Source organism: Girardinichthys multiradiatus, chromosome 11, assembly GCF_021462225.1.
Source record: "Girardinichthys multiradiatus isolate DD_20200921_A chromosome 11, DD_fGirMul_XY1, whole genome shotgun sequence".
Lineage (NCBI taxonomy): Eukaryota > Metazoa > Chordata > Actinopteri > Cyprinodontiformes > Goodeidae > Girardinichthys > Girardinichthys multiradiatus.
Genome location: NC_061804.1, coordinates 37,871,075 through 37,894,332, shown reverse-complemented (window position 1 = coordinate 37,894,332; position 23,258 = coordinate 37,871,075). Strand labels below are relative to the sequence as shown.

Here is a 23,258-nt window from a genome sequence, read left to right as displayed (position 1 = left end):
CATTTACATTACTATATTTCTAACTAATGCACTTTCATGAAAAAAGCAGCATTGGGAAAGAAGAGTGTATGTTGCATAGAAAGTATTAAAGCTGCAAAAACAACAGTTTTAATATTAAATAATTGTATTTACTGTAAATAATTTTAGAGAGACCATTTTAGGATGAAACTAGTTTCTGTACTGAGGTCAGAACCATCCTGCAGCTGCAAATATGTTAAAGTTTGTATGAAAATACTTTGATTCACCTGTCTCCTACTCTGAACAAATCACCCAAAAAAATTATCTGCATGTTTTAAAGCCTCCAGTAACACTAAATTGTTTTTTGCACGTCTATAACTTAATGTTAGTGCCTTCCTAATTCTTTTAAGTGGTAATGTGAGAAAAAGACAGCAGTCTTTGGTCATTCCTGTGACTCAGAAATCCAGGACTTTTCTGCTGCTGTTGCCCTATCGTTCCTCACAGAATAACAAAGGCCTCTTTTCACTCCAACAACACAGATTTGTCTTGAATATTCCAGGAAGAGAAGCTTCAACCTGTTTGGAATTTATCTAAGCTTTTTATTTTTCTGGGAAGGCCGTGTGAATGCTCAGGCAGCGCTGCATAAATCTACCATTTTTGGATATTTCCCTCAATATGAAGGTAAATATTTACTTTAAGACACAAGTGATTTCTTAGTATTAAACTAAAGATTTTTTTCCACCTTTAATACTCTTTTTCATGTTTATTAAAATACTTTTTACAAACTGTAATTTAGAAATGTATATTTTCCAAAATGTTTAACACAAATGTTCTGATTTTAAAGCCCCTGAATATGTTATGAAGGTGATTTTATACAAGCAAAAATTAGAGATTTCACAGTAAAGAAAAATCTGCATCATATTCCACTTTTTATTATAATTTCTGGATTTTTCTAAACAGACATTAAACTAATTAAATTATTTTGGTAAATGTATATTATTTTTGAAACAAATAATATATTTATGGAAAAGTTATTTTAAATTTACTCAATAAAGAAGAAAATGCCCTACTTTTCCTGCTTAGGTTTTATGGATGTTACTCACATAGATTCAACATAACAAATGTTTTAAAGATTTAGGCTGATTTTATCCTTAAGGGATAATAAAATGAACTGGAAATAAAGAAATTTGAATATTTATTTATTTGTTTTGCTACAATAGACGTACATTTAGAGAACTGTGCATCTGGTATACTACTTTCAAATCTCTCTGAAGCATATTTCATTTGCACCAACAAAAAGGTTTCTGTGATTAAATGAAAGTTGCAAATGCATTTATTAATTGCACCTATGTAAAGGTCTTGCTAAAATTAATAAAAAGAGAATATTTTTGTATTTACTATTGATACAAGAATAAATGCATGCTTGTTTCAAAGCTTAGAAAGAACCATACAATAAATGCTTATTTGCTGTATTTGATGTTTAGTTTTCCAAGGAATTTGTTCTTGCCTAAAACAATCTAAAGTTTAGTGCAGAAAATGGTTTTATTTCATATTAATACAAGACAAAATAAGGCCTCTCTGTGATTTTTTAATTTTTTTATGTGTTTAATGAAGTCCAGAGGGGGGGGCTTCTGCGGTATCACTCCTTATATGGTCAATAAAACCAATTCGGTGCTGATGACATTCTTTGCGGGGTGCAACCACACAGGAAATCTGAGAGACACAAGAGGCAGCCTAATAAGGCGGTGGTGGGGGGAGCAACGAGGCACCAAATCTGATTGGATCTCGATTTGAATTTCTGCCTCCACTGATGTCCAATCATGAAAGTTTCTCCTTAGACAACCCAGTAGTTTTCATTTCACCCGGTCTCTATGTGTATATGTACATCTGTGTGGGTGTGTTTGTGGGTGTGCATCTGTGCACATGTATGTCTGTGTGTGCTAGCAGCTCAGCTGGTGGGATACAGGGAGGGAAGGAATGTGCATGGGCGGTTTACAGCTGAACCACTGAGGACAATGTCTGGGACACCTGACAACAACAACTGATCCAGTGCAGCCGGACTCCTGCAAAACCAATCGCTGTGGATTCTTTTGTTTTCAGACATCATGACACTTCCATAGTTATTTAGGTGCTGCAGTTGAACTTTTGGCTCATGCAGTGAGAGACCATAAAAATAGTCAGAGACATGAAAATATAATTGCAGCCTGAACAAAGGGTCCCAGAGGAGATAAGGGGAGGGGGCCGAAGAGCTTTAGTGAGTGTATGTCAACTTGTGACACTGTGATTTACTAGAGTTGAATGGCACACTGGGATTATCTCTCCATTGTGCATTTTTGGGCTATAGAAGCATCTATCCAAAATGGCTGGGATTCAGACATCTCAACTATGCCGCTGGTGGTAAAAGGAATATCGCAGTTTTCCACTGGTACCTTGCCAGGGACGTGTCCTCCTAAACGCACTCAGTTCACCAACCCAGTTACCAGCAGCCTGATGAGCTAGGCTAAGATCATACTGAGGGTACGGCTTCATGTAGCAATTTAGATTCGGTTCCATCTTTAGCTGTTCAGCACAGGTCATTCTCAGATGACAGAAATCTTCTCATTGCAAAAAATGTACATAAGGCGATTCTCATTTCTTACTTATTATTGGCTCAGATTTTCCCCCATATTCATTTTGTATTGAAGTTTGGTTTCACTACATAAAAACTTAGAATTAGCTACTTCTCTGTTTTAATAAATTAACCCTTGCTATAGAGTCTGTCACAAGTAATTTATGTACCACATCTGTTTTCTTTTGATTTAAGCACATATACTGCAAATGATCCGGAGTTATGGAGGAGATGGACCAGGGGTTGTCCAGAACGTTTACAAAGGGGTGGTCAAATGGGGGCCTCTGAGAATCAAAGGGTGTCTCAAGCCATTAGACCCAAAGCCATTAGAATTTCAGGAGTATTATTATGCTGCCATGTTATATATGTAGGGCAGGGGGAGTAACAAACATTTAAAAGTGGTGCACTATGAAGGACACAGAAATTACATTAAATTGCATTAACATAGATAGCAGAGATAAATTCTCCTTTAGTGGCACAATAGGTTGTATCCTAAGATTGATTCAAGTCACCAGGATGACAGATAGAGGAGCTGCTGAACCCTTTAAAATGATGTAACACATACCGGGGGTTATATTTACTGACAATCCAGAAAAACCGGACAGAAAATATATATTTTTGTTTATTCAGGAACTAGGAAGGATTTAGAATTTCCAAATTTATAACAATAGTGTGGCTGTATTATTTTAGCAAATGTAAATGATCTGGATCCTGAGAGGATCAGAGCCAAAAATCAGCAAACAGATCTTTTCGATTGGTGCATCTCATTTGTACAAAGATGCACCAATCAATCTGCATGTGATCAGATTAGGCCAATTTTTGTAACCGGTGATCAGCAGGTCAAATCTTTCTTTTTCTATTCAACGAACAACATGTATTTTAATGCACTTCTTAAAAGTAAAAAAAATCAGATAAAGGTTTGTGACATGTGCTTTGATGCTTAAATGGGGAAATCTTGTAATTTCCTTTTTATGCATTATAGTCCTTTAATTAAATCAAAATCGACAGACCAGACCTCACAGAACATGCGAAATCTATACTTTTGTCCTTGTCTTTTCTTGGCAGTTTAAAAACATTTTAGAGCATAGAGGATGATGTGATATCCATTTATTAATGTCCATCCACAGACAAAAAGAAGCAGGCAGTGACAACACTGTCTGCTCTATTTGGAAAAGTAAGCAAGTGACAGGGAAAAATCTATGCACAGCCTATATCTATGCCCCCCCCCTTCTCTTTGTGTGTTTTCTATTTTTTTCTCAATGAAAATCTTTTACACAGAGGACATACTCATCTCCGGCACGTCTATCGTTTGTCTCATTAACTCCTGACAAGCCTGCGCCTGCTCTGTCTGCTACAGGAAGTGGACTGATTAAGAACTCATGACGCAACAGACGTTACGGTCCCCTTTCAAGAATCAAAAAAAGGTAGATACGTACATTCAAATCAATGTACACACACACACACACACACACACACACACACACACACACACACACACACACACACACAGACAGACACAGAAATGCACCCCTGGGTCCACGTTGACAAATTCTTTAACAAGCTGTGGTTAAAGGGAAGCTGGTTTTAGTGTGAGTCACCCCCCTCCTTTCAAACAGTTTACTGGAAATAAAGAGGGAGGAGGAGGGAGGGGGCACTTTCAGAGAAGTCACATGACGGGGCTGGGCAAACCACAGCACAGAGAGGCTTTGAGTGCAGTAGGCCAGGGGGGAAAGGAGGCATACGCCCAGCACAGATGGCCCTGATTTGAGTTACAGGAGATACGATCCTGGGAGTTGGCAATCAAGAATTCACAGCCTGTTAACCCCTTCCATTCCAGATAAAAGAGAAAATAAAAAGTTGCCATGTGAAATAAACAACTGTAATTCAGATGGAAGCTGGGAGAACAGAGTCCAGCCAGGATCTTCTGAGACCGCATGTGTCAGTTCAGAGGAGTCCATGTGCTCTTAGACTGTGTGTGTGCAAAAGATTTAAGAAGAGCCTGACATTCATGACATCAGCGTCTGGAACCGTTAGAAAAGGCATGACTTCATTATTTTTGAATAGGTCTGTTGAACAAGAAAGAGAGAGAGGGAGAGAGAGAGAGAGAGAGAGAGAGAAAATACTTTGAGAGGTTTGCTGCTATGCATCATGCACTTGTGGCAGGAAGTTGACCCAAGCAGGCTTGGAGAAAAACCACAAGACTTAAGTCAACATGCTTGGCACCAGTGAACGTTTGAGACTGCGACGACAAAGTCGGCAGCACCCAAATCCAGACGTGCTGGGATGAAGAGTGCGTGGGCTGAGTATGTGTGTTGGAGGGTGAGAGGGGGAGTGTGGATGTGGAGCCAGGGTTGGTTGAAGTGGGGTCACATCCTTGGCAAAAAGAATTAACCGCTTCCTGTCTGATACACAGTGATCCAGCGATAAGCCCTTTTTGCTCAATTGCAGTCCCAGTGGATTCACGTTGTTCTACTACTACCAAGACCTCTAGCATTGAACGTACAGGTGATGAAGACCTCTGTCCACTATAGGTTTTAAAAAATATGAAAGCGGATTGTGGCATGTCGCAGAGTAGTAAAACGGAACCCTGAGAACATCCTAGCAGCAGTATAAGCCTGGGGAAGGACAAAAAAAATGTTCCACATGTCATAAGTCCTCAGTGGTGCAAAACAAAGCTACGTCCGGATGCTGTTCTTCACATACTTTTATACACAGCTGCATAGAGAGAGAGAGAGAGAGAGAGAGAGAGAGACAGAGAGAGAGAGAGAGGATAAGAGACAGAACTTTAAGAGAGCAATGCACAGTAGAGGACAGAGGAGTTGTGAGAATAGCAACTGAGGGACAGTGAGACTAAGTAGAAAGAAAGAGCAAGGCTGAGATTTCAGAGCTGCATCACTTCCAATCTGCTTTTCCATGGATGCAAGACCAATAGGTGATGCTCCTCCTGAGTCACATTGTCGCTGGTGTGTTTGCAGACAGAAGCACGCAAGGTTTCCGACGCTCAGATGATGATTTAGACTCGTCCAACATCGCCCGTTTGCCTCGCTCTTCTACTGTCTCCTCCACCTTACTGCCCGTCTGTTGGCTGGGGAGCGCCCTATATCACCGAGTGATGTCAGAGCAGCCCTCTCACATGTGGTCTGAACTCCGGAGCTGATGTTGAAGCCAACCTATAAAGCTGTTCGCAGTAATTTCAGCAGGTGGAGCATCCCTGTGCCTCGTTTGGCCGCAGGATGGATCCCTTATGCTGCTTTTTTTCATGCAACAGACCCATGGCGTTTTATTTGATAAAATGTGTGGGAGATATGTGGAAAAAAAACACGTTAACACAATTTCTAGTCAGAGGTTTACACACACACATCATGGACATGAATGTTGTTAACTTTGGACTTTTCATGATTTGTCTGAAACATTTTTTTTCATAAATCCTGGAACTTTTATGGTTTCTAAAAACAAAAGCTGTATACATGTTTCTAACTTGGCTTCTTATACTTATCATGACTGACTGATGGAGGCAGTTAATCTTTGTCAATCTAAAATGTTTTGCTTGACAGGACTCATAAGACTGACCAAATCTCAGAAAGATAAGAAAGGAAACAAGTTCCAGGGTACTTAGTTAGGATCTAAGAAAAAGACTTGTAGTTATACAATTTGGTAAAGGCGTCTGAAGACATTAAAAATGCAGATTTAAAAATCATCACAATTGCACACAAGGTACAAGTTATTTAGATGTGTCATCACATGCCAAGGTCCGGAAGAAGATTTCAGCTATCACCCTCAAATAAGACAAAGTTGATTCGAATAGGCAGGAAGAACCCAGCCCCCATCAAATGTTTGGAGAAGTCAAGGTGAGGCTTTCAGATCTAAAAAATACTGTAGCAACTGTCAGGCATGGTGGTGGCACCACCATGCTGTCGGGGTGTTTCTCTGACAGTGGTACTTGTGCATAGCACAATATCACTCAGAATCAGAACCAGTTTTATTCACAAAGTGTATGCACACAAACAAAGAATCCGACTTTGGTTTCACTTTGTTCTTAATCAAGACTTTTTAAATCTCAATATATAAAAACAATTGTTGGCAAATAAAAAAAGTTTTTTTTAGTTTTTTGTAAATATGTACATTGTTTTTACAAAACGGGAATGAGTAAGGGGGTCATCCAAATTATTTAACTGTGTAACTGTGACCCCTGTATGGGTTAGAAAAAATCTATAATAAATTCAAACTTTTCCATCCAATCTTGATCTTAAACTCTTATCATTTTAAGTAAGTTGTATTTTTTGTAATCATCATATTGGAAAATGAATAATTCAATTAAATCATTGAAAGCCCAAAGTAAAAATGACAGTAATGCTCATGAGTATATAAACCACTCATTAGAACCACATGCCATCCCATTTCGTTTTAAGTGCAGAATTAAAGATCTTACTGTGACTTCCCCCTTTAATTGTGTTATAGAAGCATGTGGCGTCAGTAGCATTTTTTTTGTAAATGGAAAAATGCTGGCAGATTTTTCTTTTTTTTTTTTTTTTGGACACTAGTGGGATTTATTGAACAGTAATCCGACAGAAAGAGAGTGAAGAAAGAAGAGGAAGACATGCAGCAAATGGCCTGAGACCAGGAATCGAGCCAAGGACAACAGTGTCGAGAACTAAAGACTCTGCACATGGTTCGGGTGCTCTACCAGCTGAGCCATCCAGCGTCCCATGCAGGCACACTTTTCTAATGGTTTATAAAATGAGTCCTGACAACAGTAAAAATATACTTTACTCATTTTCTTTTCAATCTTCAACTTTCTAAATAAATTTAATTAGTTAATTTGTTTCACAACTTAGTGAAAATCCATCATTTTAATATAAGTAGTGGCAGATTTTGGGGAAATTATGGCACAGGAACGTCACAGTTTTAGCTACAGGAACAATTTTAGTCAAGAAACATTATTAAAGCTTTTCTCAATCATATGCTTCTTGTTTCCTATTTATCAAACAAAGCCTTTATACACTATATTGCCAAAAGTATCTGTCTGTCTACTTTTACATGTACATAAACTTTGATGACATATTCTTAATCTATATGGCCCAATTTGTTGATGGACCCACCGTTGCCAATAGCAACTTTAACTATTCTGTAAACATCTTCCACAAGCTTCAGGAGTGTGTTCATAGTTAGACGAGAAAACCAGAATTGCAGCCTCTGCTCTAATTCATCCCAAAGGTGTTGAAGAACGTTGAGGTCAGGACTCTGTGCAGGGCAGTCAAGTTTACCCACACCAAACTTTATACACCTGCTGCCATGGAATTAATTGGAACACCAGAATTCATGATTTGGTTGCGGGAGCTAATACTTTTAACAATATAGTACATATACTGAATATGCATGTATTAATATCAGATTTATAGTTAAACCCAAAATTATCCATGCCCCTAGCATGTTTAGATGTAAAATAATTTATATTAAATCAAGAGGTTTCTTTCTGATAGTAACTGAGACAGGCATCTCTCAAAATATAATAAAACAAATAAAAAGGAGTATCAGTTTTGAAAGAAAAAAATAGCTGTTTTTATTTACATTTAAATGAAAAATGTTAGTCAAAATAGCTTTTACCCTTCCCACTATAAAAGTCTTATTTGGCAATAGAGCAGTCAAACGTTTCTTATAATTACTGACCCTCTTGTTGCATGTTTTTTTTTTTTTGATTACTTACTCATCCAATTCACTCAGTCACATGTTAAATATGTTGCTGTGATAACAAATCAGATGAATTAGTAACTGTTTGGTACTGTCTGGTAAAGTTAGAGTTAAAGGACTCTTCACAAGGTTGCTCTTAGTCTGTCTGGATGTTTGACCCACATGAGAAGAGATAGAATAGCTTTTTATAAACTGGATGCAAGACAGGCAGCTCTGATGAAATGCTTTTTCAGAACTGCAGGTATATTTCCTTTCCTTCCTCTTGCACAATTCATATTTTTAGAAGGACAAAAATAAATATTTACAAAGAGTCATTAGGCATTATTGAAATTTGTGGAGGATGAAATCCTGAACACGTTTTTCAAGTGGATTTCTTAATGAAAGCCTGGAGCGGAAAGCACCTTTTATTCGAGTGGATCACCGATGTTCTCTTAGTTATAATGTTGTGCATGAGCTTGATAGGTGACTGTCTCATTGAGAAATAAAGGTGGGGCTTTTCCAATAGTTAAAGTGTGTGGTAAATCTAAAATGAAACAAAGTGAGAAAGGTCTTTGTAACAAGAAAGTAAATGGTTTAGATGACACAGTGATGACAGCTATGAAAGACGTTGAGGTGAAGAAGGTGAAAGGAGTAATGTGTCACCTGGGCGGACTCAGTCTGGTCCAGTATTTCCTCAAACTTCTGGTAATCTTCATCATCTGGCTCAGCACCGGACAACCGGGCTGCCCGTGCCATGAAGTAAGGAGGGAGCTCCCCTATAGCTGTACCAGCGCCCTGTTCAACATAGCACAAACAACACACAACACACACAGAAAAAGACATAAGATGAATGCTTCAGCTTTAAATAAACATGAAAGAGATAGGGCACTGTCAAAAATGCAATTTCACCCTACAGATGACCTTTTTTACTTTTCTTTTTCACTTAAATATTTCATATCAATAATTACAAAATACAGTTTTCAAAAAATACTTTTATTCTTTAAGGGAAAAAAGCTGTCCAAACCAGCCTGGTTCACATTAACACTAAACACATTAACTTGTGTCACCCTTGGTAGCAACAGCTGCCATCAAACGATGGGATGATTGTCATTTATGTCCCTGTAGAGAAATTTTGGACTACGCTTCTTTGCAGAATCGTTTTATTTCAGGCACATTGGAGGGTTTTTTATCAAGGAGGTACTGTTTAAGTTAGTGCCACATCATTTCAGTCTGATTTAAGAATAGATCTTGACTAGGCTACTCCAGTCTATCACTTAGTCTTTCTTTTGCTTTTGTTTCTGTCTATCAGAGGTGAACTTGCTGGTGTGCTCATTGATTTGCTGCATAACCCAAGACAGTTGAGCTGGATCATTTTTCCACTTAGGGCCAGGCTGAATAGCCTTTTCCCTTAATAAACAAAATCATCATTTGAAAACCACATTTTGTATTTACTCTAGTTATCCAGAAACAATTAAGTCTGACAGAAGAAATATATTAAAGGGGGGGGGGGGGGGGGGGGGATTCTTTTTCTTAGCACTAAAGATAGAAGTATAGCTGTTAATTTCAAATTCAAACCAAACTAAGCCAACAGTAAAATATAAAAGGCAAACTGACAAAAACAATGCAAAAAACAAACAATTTTTTACGAATAGCATTAAATTAGCAATAGCAGTGATGATCTCTCTTATGTCTGTGTAATTCCAAACATACAGAGGAACCTGATTATCTCACAAGACTTTATTTAAATATTGGTTTATGTTTTAAATTGTGTTCATAGCAGTACTTTTGTTACCTTGACAGAATGTTTTAATAAAATGTACTGAATTAGAATTTTGGATTTATTCATCCCCAGCACAAGTTATTCTACAGAATATATGGAATTATATTAATTTCTATTACCAAAAAGGTTAAATTAAAATTTTACATCAAGAACAAATAGCCATTATATTGACACTGGAAAGGAATGATCTTTGTGCTAGTTTGAAATAGAGGTGAAGAAGGTACTGAGGCCTACAGTATATTACAACTTGTGTACAGAACTGGCTGTGAATTTGGGACACATTTCTTCAAATTATAAAATCACAGGCAAGTTACTGGCCAAGAAAAAGCAACCCCGGCACACCAAGGTTTGTAAATGCCTCAGTGAGAGAGATGTTCTTATTTGCAGGGAGTTCTTATGTCACATTTACATCTCAGATTAAAATAATAGTAACTATTATTTTACCCTGAGATCTAAAACGTAAGAACTGCAGTAGATTTCCTGGTGTATTTATTCAGTATGAATCTAGATTGAAAGACCAATTAAGAGTATATGGTGGAAGTAGACTTTCACCAACTTAAAACAATTTCAATCTTAAAAGTGTCATAGCAGTTATAACCCTTTAATCCGTTGTCACTTTAGGTTTGGTCATTTACACAAAAGCTGATGTTTTATTGACATTGGAGGTGGTGCGACACCAATAATCTTACTGTGTGAAACACTGAGAACAGGTTAAAAGCATTTCGTCTCAGTGCAGATATCTAACAGAAACTAAGGCAGCATTAAAAAAAATAGCGTTCACTTAAAAGGCTACGGTCATTTAGCTGTTTACATAGCTTTACTTTTATATCAGACTGGATATGCCTTATATGTTCAGTTCTCAGTATGTGCTCAACAGAGGAAGGTGGTCACTTTATTTATTGGCTTCTGCCCAAATAACTAGCCAATGCAAATGTGACGACAGTTTAAAAGTTCATAAAATAGCTTTCGTATGACATTTTTGAAACGGGAGGTGCAATGGTACTGTAACCATTTTCCATTTTGGATAAAGGAAGTCCCAGACATTTCTCTGAGACTTTAGGAAACTGCACCAACTACAGTCACTATACCAATCGTGTTATAGCAAACAGCAAATATATTAATGGCCACAATCCGAACAAGGTTTCATTGCTTGATGGCCAGGATTGTGTAACTGGAGCAATTAACAGGACTAAAACGGAAAGGATTTACAAGAGTGAAAATCCCACAGGTTTTTAAACAACTGTGGATCCATTACACACTGGCCCAACACAGGGGAAAAGCCATCTAAATAGTACAAGTGCCAAAAGGAGCTTGCTGCTATAAAGTGCTGGAGCATGCGTGAATTAAAAAAGGCTTAACAAGAAGAAAACGGAAGTGATTTGAGGGAAATAAATCCTAAGCATTTTGGTTGGTGCACCAAGTTCATGCACCAAAACATGAGAACAAGTTATGAGTAAGGGAGTGAGGGGTTTGGGGGGAAACAGATTTAATAAACAAAATAAAACAGCACTAAGCTCTAAGAAATGAAATGTTTCAACTGCTTTAAACCTCTCCACAGCTTTCTCTCTGGCCTGTCTGCTGTGTTCCTTGGTCTTCTTGGTGCTGTCAAATAAGACTCTCTAATAAATCTCTGAGGCCTTTACAGAACTTCTGGATTTATACTGAGAATAAATTACACACAGGGGGTACTCTATTTACTTATTAAATAACTTCTGAAAGCAATCGTTGCACTGGATTTTATATTGGGGTATCTACAGCATCTTTCACAAACATTTCAGTCATCAACCTGCATTGACCAGCCTTGGCCATGCAGAAATCACAAGTCAAAGCAGGAGGTGAGGTGCAGCAATTACAACGGCGCTAGGTGTAAAAATCTGTGTCGGAAAACTCCCCATTTCATTATTTTCAAAACATTAATTGCCAACGAATAATAATGCAGCCGATGTTGTTGACCAAGGATGAGTGCTTCTGATATGAAAGTATGAATACTTTTGGCCCTGCAGTTAAATTTAGTTACAATTAGAGAAAAGATTTGTATGATTACAAGCTTTAACTAATTATGCAAGGCAGACAGGGGTGAAAAGAAACTATGCTGAATTTGCTGTTCTGGTCGAACACACAAATCACATTAGCATCAAGAGGAGTATAACTAACTAATCACAGGAGCATTTCTTATATGTTGCTGACGGGCTGAGCCAGAAGATAATTAGTGGGTAGTTAGCAACCATGGCAGCAACAACAAGCCCAAACAATCACTGTCAGGAGGCAGGGCTATCCCCCAAAATCTGGCACACTGCACCTTTAATCTGGACAACCTGTTCTCGAGTTAACACAGCAGTCTTTAATGAAATGTTCTACTTTGTTTTTTATAATGGGAACGTGCTTTAATCTCCCTGGCAGCTGCTCCATTCAAAAGGTCTGCTTCTGTTTGAGAGTATGCAGATCTGGGTATTTGTAAAGCTGGATGATAAAATTAGTCCACCTGCACCATGCTGCTGTTTGAAGTGGAGCACTTAAGGCATCCACTGTCATGGACTTCAAGAGCAAAGAAAGAGAAAGACAAAGAAAGTGGAGGAAAGAGAAAGTGGGAAGAAGGAGGAGAAGCAGTTGTGAGGGAGAGGGGGGCTGTTTCATGTCTCATCGCCAGCACAAGCCTTGTGGGTGGGGGTTACGTTGGCTTGGGTGCTTTGAAAACATGCGTGCAACAGGTGCCTCCAACTGTAGAGCTGACAAGCCTCGTGGGTGGGGGTGAATCTAAAGGGGGATTTGGTGACAGACACACAACAACAAACAGAGAGTTTGGTAATCCTTTGAATGAAGGAACAGTGTGTGTAGTTAATATTTTACAGCTCTATTGAAGCCTGGGGGCCAATTACAGCAGAGAGCAGAAGGGCCGGTTCCCGTAAAGGCGCCAGTAGTGAAGAAGTAACTAAAGAGGTTTATTTCCCCCTTAGCAATATACCTTCCACTTTATAAGGCAGAGGGAAGCAGATGAATTTAAAACAATGCATAATCTACTAAGTTCAGCTTTTTAATCTCTACAGTTCTCTGTTTTACAGGGACAGAAACAAAATGTGAACTGATGGTAAAAGTGAACTTGAAAAGCTTAACTGAAATCTGCAACAGAGCATGACTTTTTGACCTGTCTGGTACATGTCTTCTTGTTTTGTATGCATAAAGGACTGCAACAGCAGCAGAAACACATGCGTGCTACTGATAAACCAGCAGAGTTTCAAACGGCTTCTTTCACATAGTCCAACGTTTTAAAAGGAAACTGTCCTTCCAGGCTCTGAAAAAGACTGAAAACATTTGTATATTTCTTGGTAGCCACCAAATTAGTTAGTTGTTTGAAACCATTGACGTTGTGTGGTGGAAATTCACAGTAAGGAAGTGGGGTTTTCCAAGTATATGAGATTTTAGTGAGTACATTTGCACCCTATGTTTATTTATGGCATTTCTGGTCTGTTATGTGAAACATAAAAAAGAAGAAGTATATCAGAAATGGCATTGCTCACACATTTAGGCAAAAGCATCTGCTATAAGGACTTTTAAATGGCCACTAAGGTCAAAACTTCAATATTAATATGTGTTTGGATATTAACAAATAGCAAATAAAATTATGTAGGTTTTTACATGTCTGACTTTTGTGTAAAAGCACATCACGGTACGAGTTTGCCCCTGTCGTTTGTTTCTAAAAGAAATCAGTTCTGTACAGATGCAGCTGTTCTTTGAAGATTACAGGCATTTATAAGAGGAAAATAGTGAACAAACAGCATCATGAAGACCAAGGAGCACAGTTCCTCACAGGTCAGGGAGAAGGTTGTGGAGAAGTTTAAGGCCGGATTTGGTTATAAAACAATATCCCAAGCTTTGAACATCTTAAAGAGTTATTTTCAATCGATCATCTGAAAATGGTAGAATTATGGCACAACTGCAGATCTACCAAGACCTGGCCGCCCACCTAAACTGACAAGCTTAATAAGGAAAATATTATCCAGAAGCAGTCAAGAGGCCCATGGTAACTACGGAGGAGCTGCTGAGATCCTCAGCTTGGATGAATCTGTTGAAATCTGACTTTCATGAAAGAGTGGCAAGAAGAAAACCATCATCAAAAGTAAGAAGCTATGGTTGCAGTTTGCTAGTAAACACAGCAAACATGTAAAAGACAATGTTCTGGTCATATGTGACTAAAATTAAATATTTTAATCTACAAGCAAAATACTATGCAAAAAACTAAACATGCACACAATCCTTAATGAGAACCATGGTGGTGGCAGCTTCATGATGTGGGGAGGCTTTTCTTTGACAGGAACAGAGAAGCAATTTGGAGTTAATAATCCAAATCAGAATAGGCAAAGATTTCATCTTTAGACATGCAAATCAAACAGAGACATACCTTTAAGCTAGGTTTATACTTGACGCATTGAAGAGGGCCCTAGGGTGCACGCACACTGCCGTCCCCGATCCTGGTGCCAGGCCCCCACGCGCTTTTACGGAGCCTGGTCGTGCACCTCTAAATTTCAGTAACTTGACGTAACCCCGCATGCCACACTTCATTCAGATTGAAGAAAGTTGAAGGTGCAAACTTTTCATGCACAAATAAATCACTTCTACATGAACAGAAGCATGAGAGTAACAGAACAGAAAAACAACAAACAAAAAAAAGTAAGACAAGTGCGAGTTACAAAGTTAAATTGTATGCATTAACAGTGTTTGAAGTTCTTAAAGCTTTTGCATTGTTAAGAGTCCGAAATTGTATCTAGGTTGTAGAATCACATTGATAAGAAATGTTTTGATAGTGCAGTAATTTTTGTGTTACGTGAAGTGCTTCTTGTGTCTTCTTCTGTGTTTTCTGAGAATACTGCACCAATGTCAGCGTTAAATATATAAACGCCTACAGTGCTTGTTAAGGCTCGCCCCCTGTCGACACCCTGAAGCGCGACTATAACTGAGCCTTAAGACTTGCAACTGTATTTGCTTCAAAAGGTCATTCTACAAAGCATTGACAAATGAACGTCACAAGTTTTGGGTCGAAGATTGTCAAAAACCATCCATCATTGTCCTTCCACAGGACCAATTATACACTACATTGTGTTTATCTAGTGAAGTCCCAATAAATGCTTAAAAATTATTATGTCTCATCAAACAAAGTTTAAATCTTCTGGAGACTGTCAAAGACGGTCAGTCAGCTAAGAAAGCTGTCATTTGATTGTTAGTGGGGGGGACTAAAGTTATGTCATCAAACGACTGTGCCAACATGTTCAGCATTTGTCCACGATGATGCATACCAAATTTGAAATAGATCTGTTGGTGTATGAGAGAGATAAACCGGTTGAAGTATCCTGGGGGGCACCGTTAATCCAATTCTAATGTAATCCAATAGAGCTGTTTGGGGAAATGACAAAGATCAAACATATTCAGTTTGGAGAAAGTCGGACATGCATGTGTAAATTAGAGCCAAACGTATGGCCATAGTGTGACATCAGACTTTGTCACACTGCCACGGGCGACACCCTCCAGCCAAACCTATCAGTACAGGAGAATAACTTAGATCATCATGTTATCTGTCACTGGGGACAGTTTCATGTTGATTAGGTGAAGGAGATCAAATATGGACCGCACCAAGTGAAACATTACACTTCCTGTTCTCGAGGGGCGGGGCCTCGATGATGTCAACATCTGATCATTGAATATTGTTAGGTGAGTTATGTGGAACAATCCCAGAAGGTTTTGTGTCTGCGTGACTTACCTTGGAGCTATTAGAATTTCGTCTTTTATGGTGAGAAGTGAGATTTTGAGGCTTGGCCACGCCCACATGCTTTCATGTAGCAAAAAGCTTTTGATAGCTTTTGAGACTATACTGCCTTGAGAGTATGCTGAGAGATTTAGAAGTCTCAAAGTCAAAAGCTGTAGGAGGAGTTTGCTCACATTCCATATGTGTAAACAAGACAAAATGGCGGCTTTGAATCAAAATGGCCGACTTCCTGTGGAGTTTGGACAATGGGTCAAAGATACTTTTTTGTAGGTCCTGAGTTACATATGTGTACCAAATTTCATAAACCTCGGACAAAGTATGCATTGGGAGTGGTTAAGTGCTGCTAGGGGGTGCTGTGAAGAAATCAGGCCACGCCCACTAATTATTTTACTGGATATCTTTAGGGGGCTCGACTAATATCAATCATATTGAATTTGGTGCCAATCGGATAAAAAATGTGGAAATCAGAGGCAAATGTAAGGGAGTGGCGTGACATCAGACTTCACCGCGCTGCCATGGCCAAACCCACCAGCCAAACCTCTTAGTACTGGAGACCAACTTCTTGTTATCTGACACTGGGGACAATTTTGTGTTGATTAGGTGACCCGGGCTGTTGAGCCATTTTTATTGTAACTTTTGCAAAACCCACGAAATACTTAAATTTCAGGCATGACTGACACGTCCTCCATATTTGGCAACTTTTTTAAAATACTGAAGCCTCCAAAAAGGCAATTCATTAATTGCCTGAATAATAATAAGAAGAAATGTAGTGATTACAATAGGCCTTCGCAACACTTAGCTGCTCGAGCCTAATAAGACTCACCCACATACAAGCTTCCAGGCGAACTTTTGAGATGATGGTCCAGAGGGAGATGCTTCCCTGGAGGCTTGCATGCCCCACCAGTCCATCTGCCCCCACTCCCCCAACGTCCACCTGCTCAGCACCAGAGCCGGATGTTGGTGCTTCCTGTTGGGGACAGACTATTTGGTCTGGATAGGGAGGTTCAGGGAATTCCACTGAACCACATTCATATGCAGCCAGAGTCACTAAAGCAATGTGAGGTCCCTGAATTAAAAAAAAAAAAAACAGACACAAAACACAGAGTGAGAAAGAAGGAGGAATTGCAAATTAGTTCAAACCAAAAACAAGCAAACATTTTACATTTAGTAAGAGTAAAACTACCTGTTGATATTTTGAGTCATTGGAAGACCCCTCTAATATTAGTATAGGTGAAAAGTGGTAGCAGTGAGTCAGATACTGACTTGTAGCATAATGTCAGTTATATGTGGGCATGTTACTAAAGGCATTGTTCTCAAACTGTGTACAGGTGGCACTAGTGCTATTTGGGCTGCCTTCCAGATGAAAAATTGAATATTAAATATTTGCAAGATAAAGACAGATAAATTACAATGATGCAGTGCTAATAAGCACCAACAACCAAAAGGACAAGTTTTTCAAGCAAACTAATCTTTGTTTCATTAGAAATGTCACAAAGAGAAGTGCAGCAGGGAAAATCTCAAGAACTTGAAGTAGGAGCTAAAGCTGATGTCAACGAACCAGGAACAAGCGGTGGCTGTACTGTATATGCTTTGTTTCATTTATCTTGGAAGTCAGCTGAACGTTGCTCCAATTTCTTTAAAAAACAGTGTTAATGGTCTATTAATATTCTCAGTGAACAAACATCTTACTGTTAGCAATGTAAGACAATGACATTACAAAGCAAATAATATTTTGGACTTTTAAACACTGTAGCATGTTCAACATATAAAGTTGTATAGTACCACGTGTTTAGAGTATTTGAGGGGGACACAATTGTGTAAAAAAGCTCTTTCTCTACTGTCTCTGTCAAGTTATATTTGCTAAGCACACATATTGGATTTTAAGGTTGAGGATTGGAGGAAAATGTTTTCCCACTTGGAATTCTGACTTTTACTGTACTTTGTGTTAATTTTACAAACTTGAAACTTACATATTTTAACTTTGAAATAGAAAATGGAGCACCCCATTCATACACTTAATATATTTATGTATTTATTTATGTTTTATGACTTGACTGTCAGGGTTCCGGGTTCAGTGTGTGTGTTGTGCTTTGTTTTTGACTTTGTTTTCAGTTTCCAGATGGTTCTGGAGGTTCTCAGGTGTGCTGGGTGACAGATGCCACTGATCTGTTGATTGCTTGGAGGAGTAGTTAAGCAGGAGGCTGCCAGCACTTCAATGCCAGAGTGTTTGCCTTCAGCGGTAACAAACTCAGCCACTACTAAGCTATGCTTCGTCCCTTGTCTCTACGCTGACTTTGTGTGTGATCTTTCGCAGGCAGAAACTTGAACCATTGATTATCTTTGTTGAACACTGTTTTTGGCTCCAGAAGTTTCTGGGCGATCAAGTTTACCTACGTTTGGTGGATTTTGTTTGGATTTTGTGTCCAAGGATCAAGCTGGCAGCTTCCTGTTATTCCTGAGGTATTTGAGAAGCTTTTTTTGTTTGTTTGTTTGTTTTTTTTTTACCTTGGATACTACTGAATGCAGAAAGAACAGCTGTAGCAAACATTCCAGCAGTCTTTGTGAGGACCCATATCTCTCGCTTGAAACTTGATTACATCACCTTCGGCTTCGTTTAAAACGGCATTTAAATATTTAATATTCTTTAGGTATATTAACTAAGGTCTCAAGTTCCAACTCTGAAAACAGATTAGACTGGCAAAAATGTTTAAAGATATTGTCTAACACTATGGATTATAATACAAATTTTGTGTTAACCCTATTTTGACTATGGATGTATGGATGGATGGATGGATGGATGGCGTTCAGGAAATTATTTATATTAAAAAATCTGAATATATGGAATGAAAGTCGGACTGCCCTTGAGGACTTATGGGTAATGTGGTTCCAACCCGAAGTACGCATCAAACGAAGTACTCTAAAAGAACCCATAGAAGGATCCATCCTTCTGCGGACTTGGACCAGCATCATATCCCACAATGCATTGTATCACAGATAGTCGTAAACAGAAGAGGCGAGCGTGGACACTTAGCATTTTCATACTTTTCTGTATTTGTCGCAGAAACGTTCGACATGTTTTAAGCATAGAAGTATAACTAAAATTTTTATGTGACCAGTCATCAACAATGGGCAACCTTTGAAATATGTTCTGGGGTTTTGGGAGCACCACAGCTTAGTTCACAAGCCGGTCAGCCTGTGAAGCTAAGCTAAACTAAGCGGAGTTGGAATGGGATCTCACCTCTAACCCCTGCATTATCTCGGATAGGCACGCTGTCATTTCTTGCTACCTGATTTCTGTTTGTGGCCGCTGAAAGTGAGATAGTACGCATTTTTAGGTATGAGGTGAATAACTGCAAGTACCAAATTATAAAATGTATGATTTTCTTCCTAATTGTTTTAATAGTTTTGCTCAGTTTACATATTTTATTTGTGTCACATTATCCTCCCAACATTTTTGGCATCTTCACCCTCATGTCTTGACATCGTCTACTCTCCTTCTTCCTCATGTTCTTCATTTAATTATTTGCTGATGTTTTGACATCCAAGATATCAATTCCCTGTACTTGCTGACTGTAATTTCAATAAAGTTTTTACTAAAAACAGTTTTCCTACATTTGTGCTATATATATGTGAAATGAACTTACCAGATGGTAATAAAAGAAAAATTAGTGTGTTTAGTAGTGCCAAGGGCAGTGTGCGGGATTTGGTTGGCATTACATTTTTGCTTTGTATTATGTCAGCCCTTGCAGCAAGAAGGTCCTGGGTTCGATTTCAGCCTGGGGTCTTTCCACATGGAGTTTGTATTTTCTCCCCGTGCATGCGTGGGTTCTTTCCGGGTACTCCGGCTTCCTCCCACAGTCCAAGCATATGACTGTTAGGTTAATTTGTCTCTCTAAATTCTCCTTAGGTGTGCGTGGTTGTTTGTTTGTCCTGTCTGTCTCTGTGTTGCCCTGCGGTGGACTGGTGACCTGTCCAGGGTGTACCCTGCCTATCGCCCGATGACTGCTGGAGATAGGCACCAGTTGACCCTCGCGACCCCAAAAAGATAAACGGGATGGATGGATGATGTTAACCACTTAAGATCAAAGGATTGAGGTCCAAACTCTGCTTGTGGACATCTTAAGGCAGTTTAGAAAATTATTACATTTAATTCTTTCTCCTGACAGGTTTGTCAATTGATTTCTATCCAGAACGAGTCTTCTGCAAACTCGCTTATCTGATTGTAGAGACTGAATTTGATTATTTTGCTTTTGTCTACAAATGTTTACAAGGTAAAAAGATGAGAGATTCAAATTTGGAAATGTGGTCTATCCTCCTGGAAAAAAAATCAAAAACAATTAAGAGTTCACACAAGATGGGTTTACAGGAAGTCAAACTTTGAGATTTTTTTTTCTGTTATGTACAAGGAACGGTTAAAGTGTTTGATCACCACAGTATACAACATACATACGGTTTCTATGAATTTGACCCAAAATTATTTTGGGGACATACAAAAAATTGATTTGAGTTGAGAGATTACAAAATGTGAAAATTAATTGAAAATATAAAAAATTTAAGGAGAAAAACCACATATTCTATATTCTGGTTGTTGCTGTTATTTGCCACAAAACTGAAATTTAACCACCACTAACGGGTAATGGGAAATGACAGCCTGCTTATCCAACATACGATACGTGAGAAGGGAAACCCCACTCCAACTGTTCGGTTAGTTCAGCAGCCAAGATAATCCCAGACTAAATTTCAAATTATGCTCAATGTTGATAAACTCACTGGTCAGATAACATATTAAGGTCTATTTTCTTGCTTAACACATCTGGAAAATATTTAATTTAGCGACAACGTCATGATAGTATAAAAACTTGAAGTTTCTGCCCTTCCCTTCTCTGTTTAGGACCACATTACCCATGATGGCCTGATGACTTTCATTCAAGGCACTTCACAACAGTCAGGTACATACATTCCAATTAATACTAACAATTGAACAGTGCAGTCGGAGTTAGCTTTTTATTCAAATTGGATAAAACGTTTTTCTGTCTAAGGAAACCCAGCAGATTGCATCCAGTCAGTGACTTGCAGCATTCCCTCCTCCTGGATGAGCATGTAGAGACAGTGGACAGTCAATGGCATTGACTTTGCAGCAATCCCTCATACTGAGCATGCATGTAGCGACAGTGGAGAGGAAAAACTCCCTTTTAACAGGAAGAAACCTCCAGCAGAACCAGGCTCAATGTGAATGGTCATCTGCCACGACCGACTCGGGGTTTGAGAGAACAGAGCAGAGACACAAAAAGAACACAGAAGCACTGATCCAGGAGTACTTTCTATTGGAAGGAAAAGTAAATGTTAATGGATGTAGCTCCTTTAGTCGTTTCTCCTAGAAAGAAAGAACAGATAAACTCTGAGCCAGTTTTCAAGGTTAGAGTCTGAAAGAGAGCACATATAATTAGATACAGTAAAAGGTCAGTCAATCGCCATGTCTAGGAGAGAGAAAGGGTTAAACACTAAAAGACAGGGCCATGAGGGTCATCGGTAGATGGTGAGTATTAAGTTGTTGCCAGCAGAAGCTCGGATGATTCTCCTCTCCACAAAGGTGTCACAGGTAGACAGAGAGTCAGGCCAGGTGTAGCTTCTATGAAGAGAATAGAGAGAACAAGGTTAAAAGCTGAAATAACAGCAAATAATGCAAAATTGGAGAGTAGTGTGAGAATGTAGCGAAGAGGGTGAAAGTGGTCATTATGTCCTCCAGCAGTCTAAGCCTATAGCAGCATAACTACACAGATAGTTTCAGTTCAGATTATTTAGTTAAACGGTGCTTATTTACAACAATGTCGTCTCAAGGCACCCCACAAAGGGTCCCACTGATGGTCATTGTTATACTAAAAACCACAAGGATTGGGATACCTCTCTGTCAGACTGATCAGTATGTATGTATGTATGTATGTATGCCTCCATAGAAGGTATAAAATGTGTGAATGAGAGCATCTGTTTTAGAAATTCTATCATAAAATGATTTATATTGGCAAAGACAACAGGAGAGAATAAAATGGCTGCTGGTCAATAGCATAACTAATATATTAAGTTCTGAATGATGTTATGAGTTGTGCATATATTTTTTTATTTTATTTCAGACAAACATAAATGCATGAGAACTAGTTCATGTTGGAACCTTTAACTTGGTTCAAAATGTTTGAGGCGAACTATGAACATGATTGAATTAGTTTGAACCTGACTAAACTGAGTTTAGAACTAGTTTGGGAGGTGGGAATACCACAACAATGTTTTATGTTGGAATGAATTGGATTGATTTTAATGTAATTTGGACCGACCAGAAGATTTAGGACTGGCCTAGTCAAAGTCTGCACTTAAATCTAATTGACATGCTGTGGCATGACCTTAAGACAGTTAAGTAAGACAGACACATCCTTAAAGTTGATGAATAATGACGTGAAATCTTTTTTTTGATGTTTATGTCAGGCTGAAAATGAAGAACCAGGTTATTTGAAATCATCTTCATTTACTGCAACTCTACCACTTTAAACGTTCGCAATTTAACACTCAGTTAATTGTACAAAAAATGCATCTGAGTGAGTCAACATTTAATGGGTTTTTAACAATGGTCAAAGAGCAAATTCAAAAGATAATTCCCTGGTAGATAAACTCAAAGAAGTCTGTTTGCTGTAACTGCCTGCTAATTGATGGACAAAAACATAAATAATTTCTAACAATGTTGTTGACCCTCCTGTAATTCAGTTATCATACTAGGCTTTCTGAAAAAAAAAACACCCCTGTAAACATTATGTTCCATGGCCATTCAAAGCTGACTCATTTTGACAGTAAGAATGATAACATTTTGTCTCAGAGCTCTAGGTTTGATTAAGTTTTACAATAAACAGGAGCCCTTGTGAAAGGAAGGATCATGTGACATGATTCTTCTGAACAAACACGAGTTACATTCTGAACAAATGTGTAAACAGATACGAAACAACACAGAGATGATCAAACAATTCTGTAGTATGATCCCTGTAAATAAAGGCATGTCTGTGGTGCGGGCTGATGTAAGAAAAAACACTTTGTACTGTTTCTTCCATGTGTTTACACTCATGTACGTGCGTGTAGGAAGGGTGCTCCCAGTGACGCACAGAGGCAGTTTGGCATTACACAATGCAGCTCCAGAGCAGTCTGGCAAAACCTGGGGCGGGGCTGGAACTTCCAAACCAGCATGGGACAAGGCAGGACAAGACAGGATGGAACGTGGGAGGACAGTTAAGCAACAGAAAACTGCTCAGTCATCTTAATGATTATGCTTCTGCTTTAAATATGTATGGTAGTCACAATGTACAATCAAACAACTGATCATACATTTAGATAAACTCAGTGTATGAATGACTATCATGTTCATTTGGGGCTTTTAAGGATTTATTTGACACATTCAGGGCGGAATGGCTGTGCAAAACATAATTTTAATAAGTTTTATAAAAATAATCAGATTT

At 38.6% G+C, this 23,258-nt stretch overlaps 1 protein-coding gene and 1 long non-coding RNA gene across 3 annotated transcripts in view; one reads left to right on the top strand and one right to left on the bottom strand.

The window, feature by feature from the left end:
• Positions 1 to 23,258, bottom strand: part of LOC124876565 (vacuole membrane protein 1-like) — a 70,668-nt gene that overhangs the window by 32,703 nt on the left and 14,707 nt on the right. Inside the window, exons 2-3 of one of the 2 annotated variants that reach the window (XM_047379456.1) lie at positions 16,592 to 16,834; positions 8,897 to 9,028 (exon numbers count right to left, since the gene is read on the bottom strand). In XM_047379456.1, the coding sequence (XP_047235412.1) occupies positions 8,897 to 9,028; positions 16,592 to 16,834 (375 nt within the window). The remainder of the gene's footprint in view (positions 1 to 8,896; positions 9,029 to 16,591; positions 16,835 to 23,258) is intronic. The other variant, XM_047379457.1, reaches the window with a different exon arrangement.
• LOC124876566 lies at positions 486 to 6,804 on the top strand. Its single transcript, XR_007040323.1, has 3 exons — positions 486 to 639; positions 3,845 to 3,990; positions 5,542 to 6,804. It is a non-coding gene; the product is annotated as an uncharacterized LOC124876566 (long non-coding RNA).